Source organism: Chlamydotis macqueenii, chromosome 1 (assembly GCF_036417535.1).
Source record: "Chlamydotis macqueenii isolate bChlMac1 chromosome 1, bChlMac1.mat, whole genome shotgun sequence".
NCBI classification, from domain to species: domain Eukaryota; kingdom Metazoa; phylum Chordata; class Aves; order Otidiformes; family Otididae; genus Chlamydotis; species Chlamydotis macqueenii.
This window is the reverse complement of record NC_141556.1, coordinates 116,418,260-116,436,789: the sequence shown is the minus strand read 5'-3', so window position 1 is coordinate 116,436,789 and position 18,530 is coordinate 116,418,260. Positions and strand designations below refer to the sequence as shown.

The following is an 18,530-nucleotide window of genomic DNA, read 5'->3' as shown; positions in this document are numbered from 1 at the left end:
AGAAGATTGTGAGGGAAGTATGTCAGAAATACGTAATAGGCTTTAGTTTGCCCTGAAAAAAATAAATAACTCTAAATGCATGAAAAATAGATGGCATTGATTATTTTAGTTCTCATTTAATTCCAGAGATATAGGCTACACAGAAGATGCTTTTTGAGGCCACCATTCATGAAGGCTTTAGAAGACAGACAGATTATTGCCTACTTTAAAAATAGTTATCTTCCAAGTCACTGCAGTCTCAATTAAAAGCCTACTTAGAAGCTTCTTAATAGATTACCAGCTTGGCAAACTCCAAAGCTTGTAAAGGGTAGAACAGTAGAGAACTTGTCATGATAGACCTTAATAATTCCACTAATTTGCTCCACTGAGGTCCCAGAGACTTTTTTCTTAAATGAACAATAAGCAGGAGGGATACAGGAATTCTCAATGCTTAAAATGATGGAGCTACCATTTTCAAGGAACACAAATTCTGGGGAAGCTTTGATTAATAGCAGAAATTAAAATAAGACATACTCTTTAGAGTTTCATCTTAGAAAGCAATTACATGAACTGCAGAATATTCTCAAAGCAGCTCTTGAGGCAAAAAACATTTAACTGGTATTTCAACTAGCTAGCTAGTAGTTCTTGAAGTTCTAGTGAAAATTATTTTTTTATGATTAAAAATTGGCAATTCAATTCTAATTAAAATATAAGAGCAAAAATCCTATACTGCTTACTCATGCAAACAATCTCTCACTCATGAGACAATATGTTTGGAAACTCAGAGGGCTTTGCCTTTTCTGCAGAGAGCTCTGAAAGCAGTATGTCCAACCACTCATTAGGCCAGTACCTCCTACAGTTCCTTTCCCAGTTGTGTTTTTCTATACAAGAACTTCCATAGCCAACAGAACAGATGAAACTTTGTATTAGCATAAGCTTGTCTACATACAGCTGTAGGTAATCCTTTATAAAAAAAATGCTAGGCTCCTATCTTGCAGATAGATTAATATGCTCAACCATATTCAAAATAGACTCACTAAGAACAGGAAAACACTTCCAACACAACATACATGTGCTTCCATATATATAGGATCAGAAAATTAATTTGAAGAGTTTTACAAGTTGCTTTAACTCAGAGTAACAACACAACTTTCCTTCCTTGAAGACTGTTATACCTCCCCTTCTCTCCCCCTAATTATCAAACACTATGTAAAAAAAAATTTTAAAAATCCATCTATTCAAGAAATAAAGAATATTGATAGAAAATAAAGTTTAAGCAGTTCATATCGCTCTCAGAGATTCCGGGCTTATTACTCCAGAACTACTCCCTCTATTTAAGTACTCACAGATCTGTACCATTGTTAACAGAGATTTAGGCAGACAACATTAGAACACTGCTATTAATCCAGAAAGCAAGTGTGCCACTTCAAGCTCTTTCCCCTGGGAGCTAAGACAAACAATGATTCACATTTTTCAGTGCAGTCTTGAGCATACTGTGACGTCCTTTGGAGGCTGCAAAGGACTTATTGCCACCAAACAGTCTAACTTCTATTGTTTCAGAGGGACAGCAGTAATCTGTGGTAGGTTACAAACAAACATTCACTGCTAGATCAAAAGAGTTAAAACATTCAAGTTGTGGGAAAAACAGGGAGTTACCTCTCCCCTCCTTTTTTTTTTTTCCTTTTCTTTTTAAGGGGTCTCACTACCACTACGCAACTATTTTCCTACTTGGTTATTTTAATTCCAACTGGGAATAGACACAAGTGATCTAGATTTTTACTTAAATATTTACTTCTCTTAATTCACAGATGATTGAAAAAAAGAAAAGAGACAGTGAGAAAGTCTACTTTTTTATGATTTACAAAGGCAATGTGAATAAATTTTAGTTTAGCTTTATTTTAACACATGTGCAAGTTCAGGTCTTGTCTCTATGACAACTATAGAACTAATGGAATGATTCTACCCCTCTCAAGAGGCTGAAAAACTGAGTAATTCAGAAAGGAAGAGATTTTTAGTCAGACTATTTACAACTGTTTTGTTTTGTTAACACCTATTTAAAGCTAATGCCTACAGAACATTTTTGGAGAAAGGATGTCTTATTTAAGACAAAACTTCTTTCTTTGTTTAATTAAGAGGCAAGAAAAGTTCCAAAGGGACATTTAAAATTTCACTGAGCCTTCAACAAATAAGATAACCAGACCAGATTTGATATTTGTAAGATGAAGATAATTTGAAAAGAAAATAAACTATTTAAAAGCCACGTAAATCCAGCCCCTCTTTTAGACACGCATATTTCTAAAGCAATTGTTTTTCTTGTAAGAAAATAATTCTGTTCTTCCTCCAGTCAGAGCAAGATTCTGCCTTTAGAAGTCCTTACTAGAACAAAAAGTTTTTAACTGTAATAAACTACTCTCTCTTTCAAACAGTTAACAATAGTTAACATATTTTCTAAAGTTATCCATCCCTCTGCTGCTTTTTCCAACCTAGAACAAAAAAAACCAATATTATTTCACTCTGTCTAGCACCAAAAAAAAGTGTTTCTAGTAATACAATTAACGTAAATTATGAATAGTCTATGCAAGTTAGCATCTCGATATCTGGCAGGATCATACAATTTCAAGCAGAAACAATTGCATCCCTGCATGAAGAAACAGGTGGATTGTAGAAATGTTTGTGAAGTCTAATATACAGCAACAGAGATATGTCTAAACTCATCAAGAAACAATAAAAATTTCAAGCTGTATCTCCAACTAAAATGGAAATAGTCTATGCAAGTTTTCATTTTTGTAACAAATTGTACAAGTCTTGAATAGGTTTTCCCATTAGAAGATTTTTTAATACTAATTACTGTGCTCAGCGATTGTATTAGCATCATTTTAATAAAGCTGAAAGCATTTAGTAATTTGAAATGTGGGCTGCAAATCACCAACCTCAAAAATGCCATTTGTAAGGGGATGGCAGCTTAATTAAACTAGTAACTTAAAAACTCAGCTAAAACACACTACAAAGCATATTTGTATTGTAGACTTTTGGAAACCACATTGAACTAAATAGGTGATTTTAAACCCCGGAATGTGAAATATAGTTACTGTCCAAGTTTGTACCAGTCAACTTCACTCTGATGTAACTGCAATTCTCCCATTCCCTCCCATATACTCACCATATCTGTGCTAACACTGGTTGAGGTAACCCAGATTGAAAAAAAAAGTTTCTAGCTTGATCACCTATAAAATAAATAGGACATCATTTCAGAAAATGCTAAAAGTACCTGTAAGCGGAAAGAAAATAATGAGTCAAAAATATCTAAAACAGAAGCAACAGTAAATCCATAAATACTTAATGCTACACATACATAACAGAGTATGAGATTTAAACTTACTTTGTCACTTGAAAAACCTACCAGATACTTCCAATAAGCACATACTGTTCAAGTCTGCAACAGTCAGCACCACATGGAGTCAACTGGACATAAACATTTAGGGCAATGGCAAACTCATGGTCCACAGTCCCTAATCTGTGTTAATGGCTCTCTTTGCAGGAATCATATGCCTTGTGAGAACAATATTTTTTTTTTTTCTTCCAGAGAAAGTACATATCAATATAAACTATCTTAGATTTTCTGGAAGTACACCACCAGTCAGCTAGCATAAACTAAACAAAATGGTCTTTACTCTGATGTGAACCTGATAAGCCACCATTAAAGAAAGCAATGGTATAATTCAAAGTAATTTTCCAACTATCCATTAAAAGTAAGGATAGCAAAACAATTACAAAAGCATTAGGCACTTGGAAATGCTGTGACCTGTAAAGAAAAACTATAAATAGATTAGAAACAGCACTAAATATCAAAGGAGGTCAATAAAACCAGTAGTATTTTGTACCATATATGTCACGTAACAGGAGCAGAAATAATCAAATTGTATACTTGAAGGCATGCATGGCTGCAATGAGACTGTTAAGAATCCGATTCTGATTTCACACTCTGAAAATCCTCTTGATGGATCAGACAGCAAGAAAGGTAAAACACTTCTATACTCTTCATTTCAATTAGGCATTAGAGTTTAGACAGCACTAAAGACAATTAAATGCAACAAAATAAACTAACAAAAACATAGGCATCCTGTTGCATTTAAAACCAAAGCAAATTAGTGCTGTTCAATGAAAATTCAGTAGGATCAGTGCAATTCCTTTATCTGCAGCTTTGCTTCCCACAACTTAAATCAATTTTGCCATTTAGATTTTTTAAAGAGATCACCCACATTGATTTCCGTATTTTAAACAGAAAACCCAGTTTCAGAAACACATTTCAGTTAAATTGATATATCTTTATTTAAACAGACTTCTTAATCTATTAGTATGTTAGCATGGGGGGTTGACCCCACACAGAGACTAAGCACCCAGCCACTCACTCACTTCTTTCCCCCCAGCAGGATGTGGAAGAGAATACGGAGAGCAAAAATGAGAACACTCAGAAAACTCTTGGCTGCCATAAATCATAGAATCACAGAATCATAGAATGGTTAGGGTTGGAAGGGACCTTCAAAGGTCATCTAGTCCAACCCCCCTGCAAGGAGCAGGGACATCCCCGACTAGATCAGGTTGCTCAGAGCCTCATCCAGCCTGGCCTTGAACGTTTCCAGGGATGGGGCCTCCACCACCTTTCTGGGCAACTTGTTCCAGTGTTCTATAACTCGCATCGTAAAAAATTTTTTCCTAATTTCCAATCTAAATCTACCTCCCTCTATTTTAAAACCATTACCCCTCGTCCTATTGCAACAGGCCCTACTGAACAGCCTTTCCCCATCTTTCTTGTAGGCCCCCTTGAGGTACTGGAAGACCGCTATCAGGTCTCCCCGGAGCCTCCTCTTCTCCAGGCTGAACAGCCCCAACTCTCTCAGCCTGGCCTCATAAGAGAGGTGCTCCAGCCCTTTTATCATCTTCGTGGCCCTCCTCTGGACCTTCTCCAACTGGTCCATGTCCTTCTTGTGTTGGGGGCTCCAGAACTGGACACAGTACTCCAGGTGGGGTCTCACCAGGGCAGAGTAGAGGGGGAGAATCACCTCCCTCGACCTGCTGGCCACGCTCCTCTTGATGCAGCCCAGGATGTGGTTGGCCTTCTGGGCCGCAAGGGCGCATTGCCTGCTCATGTTGAGCTTCTCATCTACCAGCACTCCCAAGTCCTTCTCCTCAGGGCTGCTCTCAATCCATTCCCCGCCCAGCCTGTATTTGTGCTTGGGATTGCCATGACCCAGGTGCAGGACCTTGCACTTGGCCTGGTTGAACTTCATGAGGTTGGCACGGGCCCACCTCTCCAGCCTGTCAAGGTCCCTCTGGATGGCATCCCTCCCTTCCAGTGTGTCGACGGCACCACACAGTTTGGTGTCATCAGTGAACTTGCTGAGGGTGCACTCTATCCCACTGTCCATGTCGCCGACAAAGATGTTGAACAGGGCCGGGCCCAACACGGACCCCTGAGGGACGCCACTCGTGACCGGTCTCCACATGGACATTGAGCCGTCGACCACCACTCTCTGAGTGCGGCCATCCAGCCAACTCCTTATCCACCGAGTGGTCCGTCCATCAAACCCATGTCTCTCTAGTTTAGAGAGAAGGATGTCATGTGGGACAGTGTCAAAAGCTTTGCACAAGTCCAGGTAGATGATGTCAGTTGCTTGTCCCTTGCCCACCGATGCCGTCACCCCGTCATAGAAGGCCACCAAATTGGTCAGGCATGATCTGCCCTTGGTGAAGCCATGTTGGCTGTCATCAACCACCTCCTTGCTCTCCATGTGCCTTAGCATGGTTTCCAGGAGAATCTGCTCCATGACCTTGCCAGGCACAGAGGTGAGGCTGACCGGCCTGTAGTTACCTGGGTCTTCCTTATTCCCCTTTTTAAAAATTGGGGTTATGTTCCCTCTCTTCCAGTCATTGGGGACCTCACCAGACTGCCACGACTTCTCAAATACGATAGCCAGTGGCTTGGCAACTTCATCCGCCAGTTCCCTCAGGACCCGAGGATGGATCTCATCAGGTCCCATGGACTTGTGCACCTTTAGGTTCCTCAGATGATCCCGAACCTGCTCTTCGAGTACAATGGGCAGTTCTTCATTCTCGCAGTCCCTGCTTGCACCTTCTACAGCTTGGGCGGTGGGACAGGAACTCTTGTCGGTGAAGACTGAGGCAAAAAAGTCATTGAGAACCTCAGCCGTCTCCATGTCCTGGGTAACCAGGACACCAGTTCCCTTCTGGAGGGAGCCTACATTTTCCCTGGACTTTCTTTTGTCCCCTACGTACCTATAAAAGCTCTTCTTGTTGCATTTTATATCCCTGGCCAGATTCAGTTCTGCCAGGGCTTTGGCCTTCCTTACCTTATCCCTGGCCACTCGCGCACCCTCTTTGTAGTCCTCCCAGGCTACCTGTCCCCACTTCCACCCTCTATAGGCTTCCTTTTTCACTTTCAGTTGGTCCAGGCGCTCCTTGCTGATCCACGCCAGCCTCCTGGCCTTTTTGCCAGACTTGTTTTTCATCGGGATGCACCTCTGCTGAGCTTGGAGGAGGTGCTCCTTGAATACAGACCAAATTTCCTGGGCCCCTCTTCCTTCCAGGGCCGTCTCCCATGGCACTTGGCCCATCAGGTCCCTGAAGAGGCCGAAGTCCGCCTTCCTGAAGTCTACGGCTGAGAGCTTGCCATGTAGTTTCCTTGCTACCCTGTGGATCTTGAACTCCATCATGTCATGGTCGCTGCAGCCAAGGCTGTCCTTCAGTTTCACATCCCCCACCAGTCCCTCCCTGTTGGTGAGCACAAGTTCGAGCATGGCACCCCTCCTTGTCAGCTCCTCTATCGCCTGCAGGAGGAAGTTGTCATCCACGCATTCCAGGAACCTCCTGGACTGCCTGTGCCCTGCCGTGTTGTCTCTCCAACAGATGTCAGGGTGGTTGAAGTCCCCCATGAGAACCAGGGCCTGTGACCGTGAGGCTGCTCCTATCTGCCTATAGAGCACTTCATCTGCTCTGTCCTCCTGGCCAGGTGGCCTGTAACAGACCCCCACCATAACGTCCCCGTCCGTCCCCGTCCTCTAATCTTGACCCATAAGCTCTCTGTCAGCTCCTCCTCCATCCCCAGGTGGAGCTCCACACACTCCATCCGGTTGCTGATATAGAGAGCAACACCTCCTCCTCGTCTCCCCTTCCTGTCTTTTCTAAAAAGCCTATACCCTTCCATGTTGACGCTCCAGTCGTATGTGTCATGCCAATGAGGTCGTAGCCCTGCTCGTGTGCAAGCATCTCCAGCTCTTCCTGTTTATTCCCCACGCTGCGTGCATTGGTATAGAGACACTTCAGCTGGGCCCCCGACAAAGCTGACTAAATAAAGACAGTTTAATAAGTGAAAGAGTAGAAAAACACCACCCAAGTGATGCAAAGGTAATCAACTCACCATCACCCTCAAGATCAGCCTCTGAGCAAAGGCTACCCTGGAAGACAACAGCCCCTCCATCCAGTTTTTGCTGAGCATGGTGGCATGGGAGAGAGGCTTTGCAAACACTGTTCAGCCATAGCCAAAAACCGTTGATGTGTTATCAACACTGCTTTAGCCACAAATGCAAAACAGCACTATACAGGCTGCTACGGAGAAAGTTAACTCCATCTCAGCCAGACTCAGTACAGTGAATTAATTTACTGAACACATTAAAAACACTATAAATACTACCAGGCATCAGGGTGATTCCACATCCTGAATTCTAACTCTACAGTTTGTAATATCAGCTGGCTGTACACAACAGAACTGCTTTATAGAGCCACAGTCATTTTAATCCTACTTACAGAAAAATCAAATAGCATAAACCAGTTGCATAGTCGATAAATATCAGAGAAATATCAGAAAGTATCAGAAAAAATGGGTTGATGTGGTAAGGCATATGAAAAACAGAATATAAAATGAGTAATATCTGCACAGATTTTTAAATTCCTATGCCCAAATGTCTCCCAAGCAATTCTGAACATATGTAGGCTCATTAGTTAAGATTTAATTAAATTAGAACTTAAAACTATTTCATTACCAGTGATAAATCCAGATGTTGGTTTCAGACTATGGAACTGTTGATCATGTTTAGCTCTCTCCTCCACAGTAATGGCCCAGATATCCAGGTTGCCTAGTTCAAAGAAATGGAGAAATCAAATTAAGAAACATTACCTAAAAACTACACTATTTTTATTTCTGAGTATAATATCATATATCATATCATACTGGACCTCTGGAAACAACATACACTCCATGAATCCCTAAATAGCCAGTTAGGACTTACAAACTTAGCAGAACTAAGTGTTGCCAAATTAAGATGACTGCTGAGCACTGCTTTGTTTATCTGGCTCATACAAATCTTAAGTTACAACTAGGCTACTCAAAGTGCAATCAAACTTACAAATGGGCTGCCAAAAGACAACATCAGCACACCAGAGGATACAGTGCAGAAAGTTCATAACACTAGATATTTAGGCGGTAGGAGATCATTTGCCTCTCAGAGCACATATAGCTGAAATGCAATTCCAAGTTCTTTTAACTGAAAAGTACCTCAAGTAATCAGTTGTGTACTACGTAGTTTTGTTCATAAGAGAAGAACTGTCCTTACTTGTCTAGGAAAAGTGTGATTCAATCTGATCGGAAGCAATCTGTTTTATAGGCAACAATAGCACAGGAAAGCATGCTCCTCATTCTTCTGAGAATGAGAAATCTGAGTAAGAATATGTTACATAGACTACATTCTTCACACCACACTCATAAACTGGAAGTGAATATTTAGTTTACATTGAGATTTACTACTCTTCTACAATGTCATGCTTTCACAACGCTTTCTCCAGTTCTACCTGCATTTTTGCAGCAGTTCCTCTCCTCTCGCAGACATTTCACTTTCATCCTTCAAATTATTTGTACTCAGAGCAAACATGTCTCAGCTTCCACTTGAGACCACCAATGAACTCTCTAACATCGTGTTCCAGGTTTGTCTCAGCAATTTCTAACCATTAAAACATTATTATTTCAACATCCATAGAAGTACCTTACACTGGTGCACCTTCCTGTAACTCCTACTGTATAGGAACATAATGATATGAAGGCTTCTAGGTTAATGGCATCACTGTTTCATTGAAGTAATATTAAAAGAAAATGTAGACTTGTGGAAAAATAAAGGCGAGATCTAGCATTCACTCTGTCTCAGGACTAAATTCTCTGAGATTAAATTTCAGGTAATAAGGTCCACAAATATTTACAGCAAGTATTTCAAACTGCTAACAGGCTGAGGCAGAATCAGACTCGGCAGTTATGAAGAACATGAGAATTTCCTACCTCCTGAATTTTTCCTATTTAAAATCTACTTTCATGTGGCAAAGTGTACTTTGGAGAAAGAAGGAAATGGACTAGGGGAAGAAAAACATTCCTTTAAATAGTAGATTTCATTAATGAAAGAAAAGTTACATTCCTGGTAAAAAATTATCATCTCAGTTTTAGGTAACCCATGTATTTCTAAAAGCAGACAGGCTAATAATATCTAATGCAAAGAGAGGACATTTTAAGATTAGTCAAAAAATCCCAGAATTTTAGTGATTAAGCTCACAGAGGCACTGTAAACAGATTTCATAGCTGTGCTCCCTCTGGGGATGAAACAGGACTCTTCTTTGGACACGAACATCCCAAAATACAGTAGTTCACATAATTATCTCCCCCATCTTCTTATGAACTCTTGACAGGAGAAAAGGAATGGTGTTGATTAAAACTTTATGACCAATATGCAGACTAGGCCAACAAGTCTAGGCCAACTAGGAGCAGATTAACACCTCCCTGTACTGGAAACATGACTACTCTAGCCTAAGATCCTAAGGCTGGATGGAGTAGCTTAGACAAAGAGGGAGAATTTCTTGAAAATAATGTGGGGACAAAAGGAAAAAAAAAAAAAGTAAAAAGAAAAAAGAACAAACCAACATGAAATTTGCATTGATTTGCTGGCTTGCTCTCTCTCAATTCAAGGTATGCATGACTCCAGTACAAAGAAAAAAAAAAAAAAAAAAAAACCCCAAAAAAAACAAAAACCACCAAACCCCCCAACACACAACAACTAAAAACCTCATCTATCCTTCCACAAAGAAGGCAATAAAACCCTGAATTAAAAACTCTTATGGCATGAGGCAACTAAAAATGTATTCTATTATCTATCTTAAAACAAAATTTGTTGATTTCTTCTCTGGAGTTCCTGTAACTAGGGCCAATGATTGTCAATATTTACTCTTCCAGATGGAGATTTGGTTGGTGTTGAAACAGTAGATCTCTTTTGTGGGATATGAACATCAAAAGAGTCAGTGTTAAACCAAGCAAGCCTAGTAGCCTCTTCAGACAGAAAAGTATGAACGGCATCTCTGGCACAGCCCCGTTTCCATCTTTTGTTACTTGAGGAAACAATAAGACCAATGGGAGGGCATGAAGCAGGATCTTACCCAACACCAAGATATCACTCACAGCTTCAGATCTGGGATGCCAACACAGAGGTTGTGGGGCTTTTCAATATATTTGGATACAAAGGAGGTAGTCATCAAACCACAAAACTGACTCATAAGCAAGCTATTCCTGAATGCAGCAGCAAGCTCTCTAACCATCTTTTCTTTTACATGGCTTAGCAATCATCTCATCTGCAAAAGCAGTGGGCTCTCATATATGAAATGGGCATTTTCTTCTCATGGACAAAACGACAGAAGGTCGGGCATACCACATTCTTCCCAGCAATTATGAAAACCCTGCAATGCCAATTTTTTTTTAAATTAGTCATCCTTAAAATGTGCAGCACTCTGGAATATCAATGAGTCACCCTCATTCAAATAGTGGGTGCTATGCTCTTTCCGTACCCATTCCCAAGCTGACTTGAAAGATTCTTTAAGAAGAAAGGAAGTGAATAAAAATAAAACCATCATTATTTGTATTCACAAACAGAGGGATACCAGATATTGCACATTTTAATTGATGACTCTCCCAAAACGGAGACCGTATAAATCTTCTCTATATCTTGTTTGGTGACTACAGGTAACAGAAAATGTTGCATTCTCAAAAGGATGACATATTTTCTCCTAAGAAATGGAATTTTCTTTACATTATTTGTTTCCTCTTACAACAATCTTAGACTTTTTCTGTCAGTCTTTTAAGAGGAGGTATGTGCTACTTGGTAGACTTTGTTCAAGTATGAATATTATAACAAGCTTTCCCCACACCACATTACAAATTAAAGATAATGCAGAAACTACATCAGCCACATGCTTATTTCAATTTCATCATTGTAGAGCAGTCAGATTAAAAAAGTTGTTGGAGAAGAAATAGTGAATTCCTTCTTTCCTGTACTAGAGTTAACAAAATCCTGGACAACATATGTAAGATAAAATGGTAATATATAAAGTTGAAAAAAGAAAGCTGCTATCCATCTGTAATACAATGAGAACTCTCTGAAGATGGCAGAGGAGAATGCTTTGAAGACAAGATTTACATTAAGAACGTAGGTACATATTTAAATATGGGTGCATGCAAAGCACAGCCCTAACTCTAAACAAAAGGAAATTCTTCAGTCTGAATAAGCAGATTTCATTCACGTCATGATTTATCTTAGATTGTAAAAATTACAGTGAAATGAAGTTATTCACAACTTTTTATACGACCTGAAAGGGTATCCTACATGAAACTGTCCAGTGAGTTTATTTGATCAAAGCTTCTGGCAGCCAGTTTCACTCCCAAACTGAGTGTGGCACCCAACAAGATTTAATTCCAGAGGGCTGGACTTAAAGATAACTGAGGAAATGAATGGCAGTTTCCAATTATGTGTTTGTCCTAGCTACCAGATGCAAAGAGATGCTTCTTTTGTTGTGCTTCACAGACTTTTTCAGCCTGGCAGAGGCTGCGTCCAATCTATGGTGTTTCACAGGAACTAGGTTTCTCTGACAACGTACTCTGAGTAACACGTGCTCTTCCTGAAGTGTCCCACTGAAACACTAACACTAGATACAAATTTAGTTCCTAGCTATATCCGATCTCAAAAACTAGACTCCCATATATTTTTATATACAGGCACAGACTTTTTTGTGTGTATGTATATTTATGTGTATATATGTATACACAAACATACACACAACAGGAATTATAGCTGCATGTCCAGGGAAAAGCCCTTAACAGATTTAACATTTAAGTGTAACCAAAGTAGTTACTAGCTCTCAGCACTGAAATGAATTTTTTGCAGTCTTTCTTCAGGTCAGTTGCAAAAATGGTCTCAAAAACATTTTTCATGTGAATAGCAAAAAGTAATGTGTCTATTGCACTACCAGGGCCCTTCCTGGATCTTTCAAAAAGACTGAAGTTCAAGATGCTATACCTTCCCCTGTTACAAATAGAGAACTAAAAAAATATACCATCTTTGCTCTAATCTAAACATTGGTTATGGGACAAGGAGGAAAAGGAATTTGAAGTTACAGCATCCAATGGCATCTGCTGTACTTTTTAGCAATGAAAAAGCCTAGGAATCCTCAAAAGGCAAAGTATATCCACTTCTCAGGCACAACTAGTGCTTATAAAGTGAAAAAAAAAAAAAATGAAAAAAACAGCAAGAAGGACAGAGTAGGGAAGGTTAAGAAAGGCAAATAAAACTGGGTAACTGCAGAATGAGGCTATGCCCTACTGCCAGTGGCTGAAGTGGCCTGGATCTGCCCTACAGTTACAAATTGCAGGACTATAATGGATCAATGCACAGAAAGGGACACAGCACAGCTTTTCTGTTTGACTCTTTCAAGATTTCTCTGTAAAATTTAATGTATATTCTCTAATGGGTCTGCAAAAACATCAGAAATCAGATAAACTATCATCTCAAAAAGATATGGCATCCATAAACACTGTTGATACAGAACATATCCAGAAAGCAATACATTTATGCAGAATTTCCACATATAAGAATAGTTCAGAATACACCATAAACAAATTACCTCCAAAAGGTGTTGGAAACTGAGCCATGGTTCTGTCACTTTTAGCTTGTTAATAGATGTCTGAAAAAGAAACAAAAAAAAAAAACAAAAAAAAAACCACAAACATATAATCAAAGTTACAGTATCTTTTCAATATATTTTCTGTACCACCATATAATCCATTAGTGCAGCAAAAATAAAAGCAATTAACAAGTTGGATCATGTAAATTCTACCTTCAAGAAGTGTTACTTACAAGAGAACTCAGTGTCTCATGTTTCATGCTATCCTATGCATCTGTGAGTGACTTTTCACACTAGCAGCTACATTTCAGTTGTTTCAAGAAAGTCCTCAAAAACAAACTTCATTTATAAATAATCGGTGATGTAGTAAAGGAGAGAGCTAAGTCAGCCACAACAGTCAAGATCTCATGACATTGCTCAAGGCTGCAATCCTTTACTGAGCGTTAGAGCTCTGCTCCTACTTAGAGCAAACTTGGCTCTATTGCCAACTGTTGAAAACATTGTCAGCGATCTGTTTTTTATTCCCGATTAAAAAAAAAAATCGTGAGATGTGGTGTCTTAGCTAGAGTTCCTCTCTTTTAAACAAAGTACATTAAAAAAATGAAACTAGATTTCAAGACTGCTTTACCCCCAAACTAGCCCACAAATATAATAAGCACACCCGAATGAAAAAAAGTGCTAAAGGTGACATGGCAAGCAAAAATACATTCGCTGATAGGAGATACTCTTAAGTCAGCACTGCCTGCTTTTCAAATAAAAGCAAAACTACACAGTCTAGAAACTTAATCTTTAAAGAAAAAAGGAAAAACATTTTTCTTACTCCACACAAAGACTGACACGAAGTGCCTGAGCCAAGAGCACAATAGCCATCAACAGAGCCACAAAACAATGTAAAAGCAGCCTCTTGTCCTACTAGATTCCACTCATGTTTTCCAGGCAACAGGAGAAAAGCAAAAAGAAACAGAATGAGAAGGAGCATAATTTAGACTGCTCGAACAGCAGCAGAAATTTATCAATATCACTAAGAAAAAGCATTAACTTGCATCAACAATTTCCTTTTGTCTGAATTTCTTGTTTGCTCCCCTCCCCATCCCCCTTTCACACTTCCCACAGACTCCTCTGGCTTCCAACTTGGGAACCTACTATATATATACTCTCCAGATGTCACTGCAGAAAAACCTACCGCACTTTTGTAAGCCAGTCTCTCCATCAGTTGTAATTTAGAGAATGATGAAAAAAAACCTGATTTTTTTCCTCATCATTTGGCAGAGCAACCAAGCAGGGTATATGACTCAGAAACCTTCTTCCAAATGCCAGGTAACACAGCTGACACTAATTTCATGCACAGCAAGCATTATCTCAAAAGTTTAAAGTCACATGCATACCGATACAATGTTTTCAGAAGAAGCTGTCTTAGCAGGACGGCTCTTTCAAAAGTATTTCTTAAGTGCTAGAAGACCAGCACTTTCATCTTTGCTTCTGTTTTTTTATTGTACTCTGTTCCATGCAATACCTCTATTATGCTCCTATTTTTTAAACCTGCAAGCAAACTCTAAGGGAAAAAACAAAACAAAAACAAAAACCACAGGGAAAAAAAAATGAAGAGTTCTCTGAACTTCCACACGTGTACTATTGAATCTTACAGCCCAGACAGTTTTTACACTAGAGTATTAAAATATAACAAGAGAGAGACCAGTAGAGCACAGACTCTCTTCCTACTTCAATTTCCCCAGAGTATTCACAAGGACAGGAAAAGCACTTGGGGCAGCAGCAGGACAAGAGACTTGCAAAGGAGAATCAGAGGGTGAGTTCAGGCGAGGGCGAGACTGTTTTATTTTGTTGCTTTGGTTTGGCAGTTTTTTGCAAGCTAAGAAAATTTAAATATTGTAAATACTGGGACAGAAGATTGCATAAAAGGACTAAAAATATTTAGCCACTTAAAGGAAGATACTCCTCCACAGCTTACTAGTACTCCAGAGGAATTGGTAGTTTACTCCTCCTTTACCTTGAACACATGAGAAAGAGGGGAGGGAATAAGAAGGCTCAAGACTAGCCCTGTGCTGGATGCCAAAGAAAGCACAAAACCATTCTAAAAAGCTTGGGTGTGGGGGTTGAGGGAGAGGGGTGGGGGAAAGAAAAAAAACTGAGTTAGCAGTAAGCAGAATAAATGGAGAAAAGGAGTAGAAAGCTAATTTTAAACCTGAGGGACTTAAAAACAAAATAAGACTGCACACAGACATACAATAGGAAGCAAACAGAGGGGGAGAAAAAGATCAACATGCTCCAGTAAGAGAGTAATTTAAATTTGCTGTTTATTGCCAAGGTAACACCCAACTTCCATAACCAGAAGTTTCATTTTACATGCCCAAGGTGACACCAGGGGCCCTAACTGCACGAATTAAACTCTGCAAACTGCAGACAGTTGATTCCAACAGCTCAAGGTTTGTTATATATGAAAACAAAGGTTGAGAGAGATCAGGAATTTCACAGCATTCCAGTATTGACTTTGTAGTTTCTCAAGTATCAAAGAGCTGAAGAACCTGCCCTATGAGGAAAGACTGAAGGAGTTAGGTCTTTTCTGCCTGGAGAAGAGAAGGCTCAGAGGGAACCTCAACACAGTAGTCCAGTACTTAAAAAGGCAGCTACAAAGACGACAGATGCTTTGTCTTCACAAGGAGCCACATGGAGAAGAAAATGGGCAATGCGTACAAGTTGCACCATGAGTGGTTTGATGTCAATATAAGAAAGAAATTTTTTACAGCGAGAACAATCAAACATTGGAACAACGTCCCCATGGACACGGTAGAGGCCCCATCACTGGAGATTTCAATATGTGGTTGGACAGAGTGCTAGATAATCTCATCTAGGCTCCCTCTCCTGTGAAAGGTTGGACAAGACGATTTTCCCAAGGTCCATTCTGACACGGACTGTTCTATGCTTCTACTTTTTGAGTTGATCTTTGGGATGGAGACCAGGTATTATTTATCTAAAAAACATCAGGCATAGTCATTATACTATAAATTTATCATATATTTGTAAGTTATTTTAATGGAACTAGAAGCACAGACATTTCAATTTGTAATATTATTTTCAAAGAGCAAAAAGTTTTTCTAGATCTGCATTCCTCGTACCCTAACCTCTACCAGTTCCACAACAGCGTTAACTCCTCCGCCTTCCTTGCTCCTCCCAATATCCCTAACAAGAAAGAACATATAGTGGGACAAAAACAAAAAGTTATGTAGGAACCAACTGACCAGAAAGCTGACAGAAAAGCAGAATGAGTAAGCTGAGCTCTGTGCTCTGTGCCATTCCCTTCAGGAAATAATTTCTCTTTAACTAACTACTGGTAATTCATATTTGTAGGAACTTAAGATCTCAGCAATTTCTTGAGCTCTTAACAAATTTGATTGACACTGACCAATGAGTTCAGAAATTATTCAAACAGGAAGAAGGAGACACAATAAGAGGAACCACAACTGCACTGTCAGTCAATTATATGCACTGTTTCCTTACAAAGCCAGCCCAAAACTCTTACCATCAGCAAAATTATGCTAGTAATGAACTGTTGAATAGCAGTCTATCAAATGGTTTATTTTCCACAAGAATCAGAAGATACAAAGCATATTTCATACTGCTTTTAGAAAAAAAAAAAAAAAAAGATTGAGTTACTCACCCTCACCTGTCCACAAAAAAGCTTCAGCAATCACCACACCGAGACTTGACAAACAGATTCACCATTAAATACTTCATTCTAACACAGATCACTTAATCTATAAACAACAGATAAACGCCTAATCTACACACAATATAAACCACTAAATACTACGATCATTCACAAATTCTATACCTCCCAACTCTCCAGAAAAGGCATACACATCAGCTTTCAAGTTCACAGCGTGGTACCCACATCAACCATACGGCACGCCTTCTCCCCACAACAGTTTGTGCAGCACCAGAACGTGTTTGTGTTCTCAGGTCAGTGAAAGCAGCGTCATGACCAAATGATGTTCCAGTAGATCAATAATTTGCAAATGCACACAAGACCCATTATACACATCTGCTCGCTGTAATTCTTTTCTGCTCAGGGTTATTGTACGATGTTGTTATGAGCAGGCAGAAAGGATGCTGGTTGTCAGCTTTGTTCCAGTTTCACTCGATATCTACTGCCTTCAGGGGTTTTACCTCTCTGTAACTTGGGAGTTGGAAAGCCCACAAAGTCTGAGAGTGAACATTTCCAGCAACGTAAGTGGGGAAAGAGGACAGTGTTATGTCTCAAAAATAACAGGGTCACTAAGACCAGATAAGCCTCCATTTCTCAGTCTGAGGATCAATGCTATTTCTCAGAGCTAAGGAGATGACACTTGGAGGTAGGTTCTCAGCCCTGATTGTCTTCCACTGTGGCAATCCTATGGAATACATACAGTCCTCCCATCCATGATCTCCTATGAACTTCAGAGCACAATGAGGCTTTCCCCATGTTTGAGCACGGGGGAATGATGAAATGTCGTACTGGCACATGGACGTAAAGTGTAGAACAAATATCAGGACTAAGGCACTCTGACAGGCATAACTTGTGTATTCTGTACAATTAGAACTTTCATAATCTACATAATTATTTTTATATACACAGAGAGTGTTAAAACATACATTTAAAACACATAGGTTACTTTATGATAAAAATTTCCTTACACCCAGCTCTGAGCAAGGGAGATAAGCAAATGCCCAGCCATCTCAGCTGTTAGTGCTCTCTCTTCCATCTTACATCATTCTAGATAAGCCCAGAAATATTTTATTTCCCATCCCTCACTCCAAATCACTTACTCTCTTCTCATAAACCGATATTCTATATAGAAGTAGCACTCTCTTTCATATATACAAGAAGTATTAACATTCTGCTTCTCCTTTAAGCTGAAGGAGGGCTTTCTAGACTAAAACTTATTCATATAAAACTAAAACTTCAATTTATACAGAGACTAATGCCATATATACATAAGCACAGATAGTATTTAAATTTAAGTCTTATCTAGGTTTTTAACTTGAAAAAATGATCAGGTTGGAAACAACTACACTAACAACTTTTATGCATAAAAGTCAGACATGTATGAAAATTCCTTCCACTGCGTATTATATATGGACTTTAACAATGTAGCTCAAAACTTTATTATAGTTTCTATTTAAAGTTGTCTGTGCTCTTTTAAGAACATGTTTACACACAAAACTGGAATAAATCCATAGGAGGTATAAATTAAAAGCAATTTAGCTATTTCAGTGCTGTGTGTCTTCATATGGGTGTGTCACACACACACACACAAAAAATTAATATTTTTGTTTTCCTTAAAATGCAGCACAGCATTTCTGTTGTTAAACAATCATTCCCTAAACAATCATTCACAAGATAACTTAGGCAGACAACTCAAGAAATCCTGAGGCAACTTATCAGTTACCTTCCTCCTCCTACAGGAAAAAAAGAAACAAAACCAAATAGATAAAAAACCCACATCCTTCTGAAGCATTCCAAATTATGACAAAATACCCCCAAGCAGGATGTCATGTGA

General features: G+C 39.3%; 1 protein-coding gene across 3 annotated transcripts in view; it reads right to left on the bottom strand.

Moving 5' to 3' along the window:
- ITSN1 (intersectin 1) overlaps positions 1–18,530 on the bottom strand; it is a 138,885-nt gene that overhangs the window by 92,809 nt on the left and 27,546 nt on the right. For all 3 annotated transcript variants that reach the window (XM_086764962.1, XM_086764955.1, XM_086764972.1), the window contains 3 exons: positions 12,976–13,035; positions 8,037–8,129; positions 3,140–3,203 (listed from right to left, as the gene is read on the bottom strand). In XM_086764962.1, coding sequence (XP_086621088.1) covers positions 3,140–3,203; positions 8,037–8,129; positions 12,976–13,003 — 185 coding nt within the window. In that variant the 5' untranslated portion in view covers positions 13,004–13,035. The remainder of the gene's footprint in view (positions 1–3,139; positions 3,204–8,036; positions 8,130–12,975; positions 13,036–18,530) is intronic.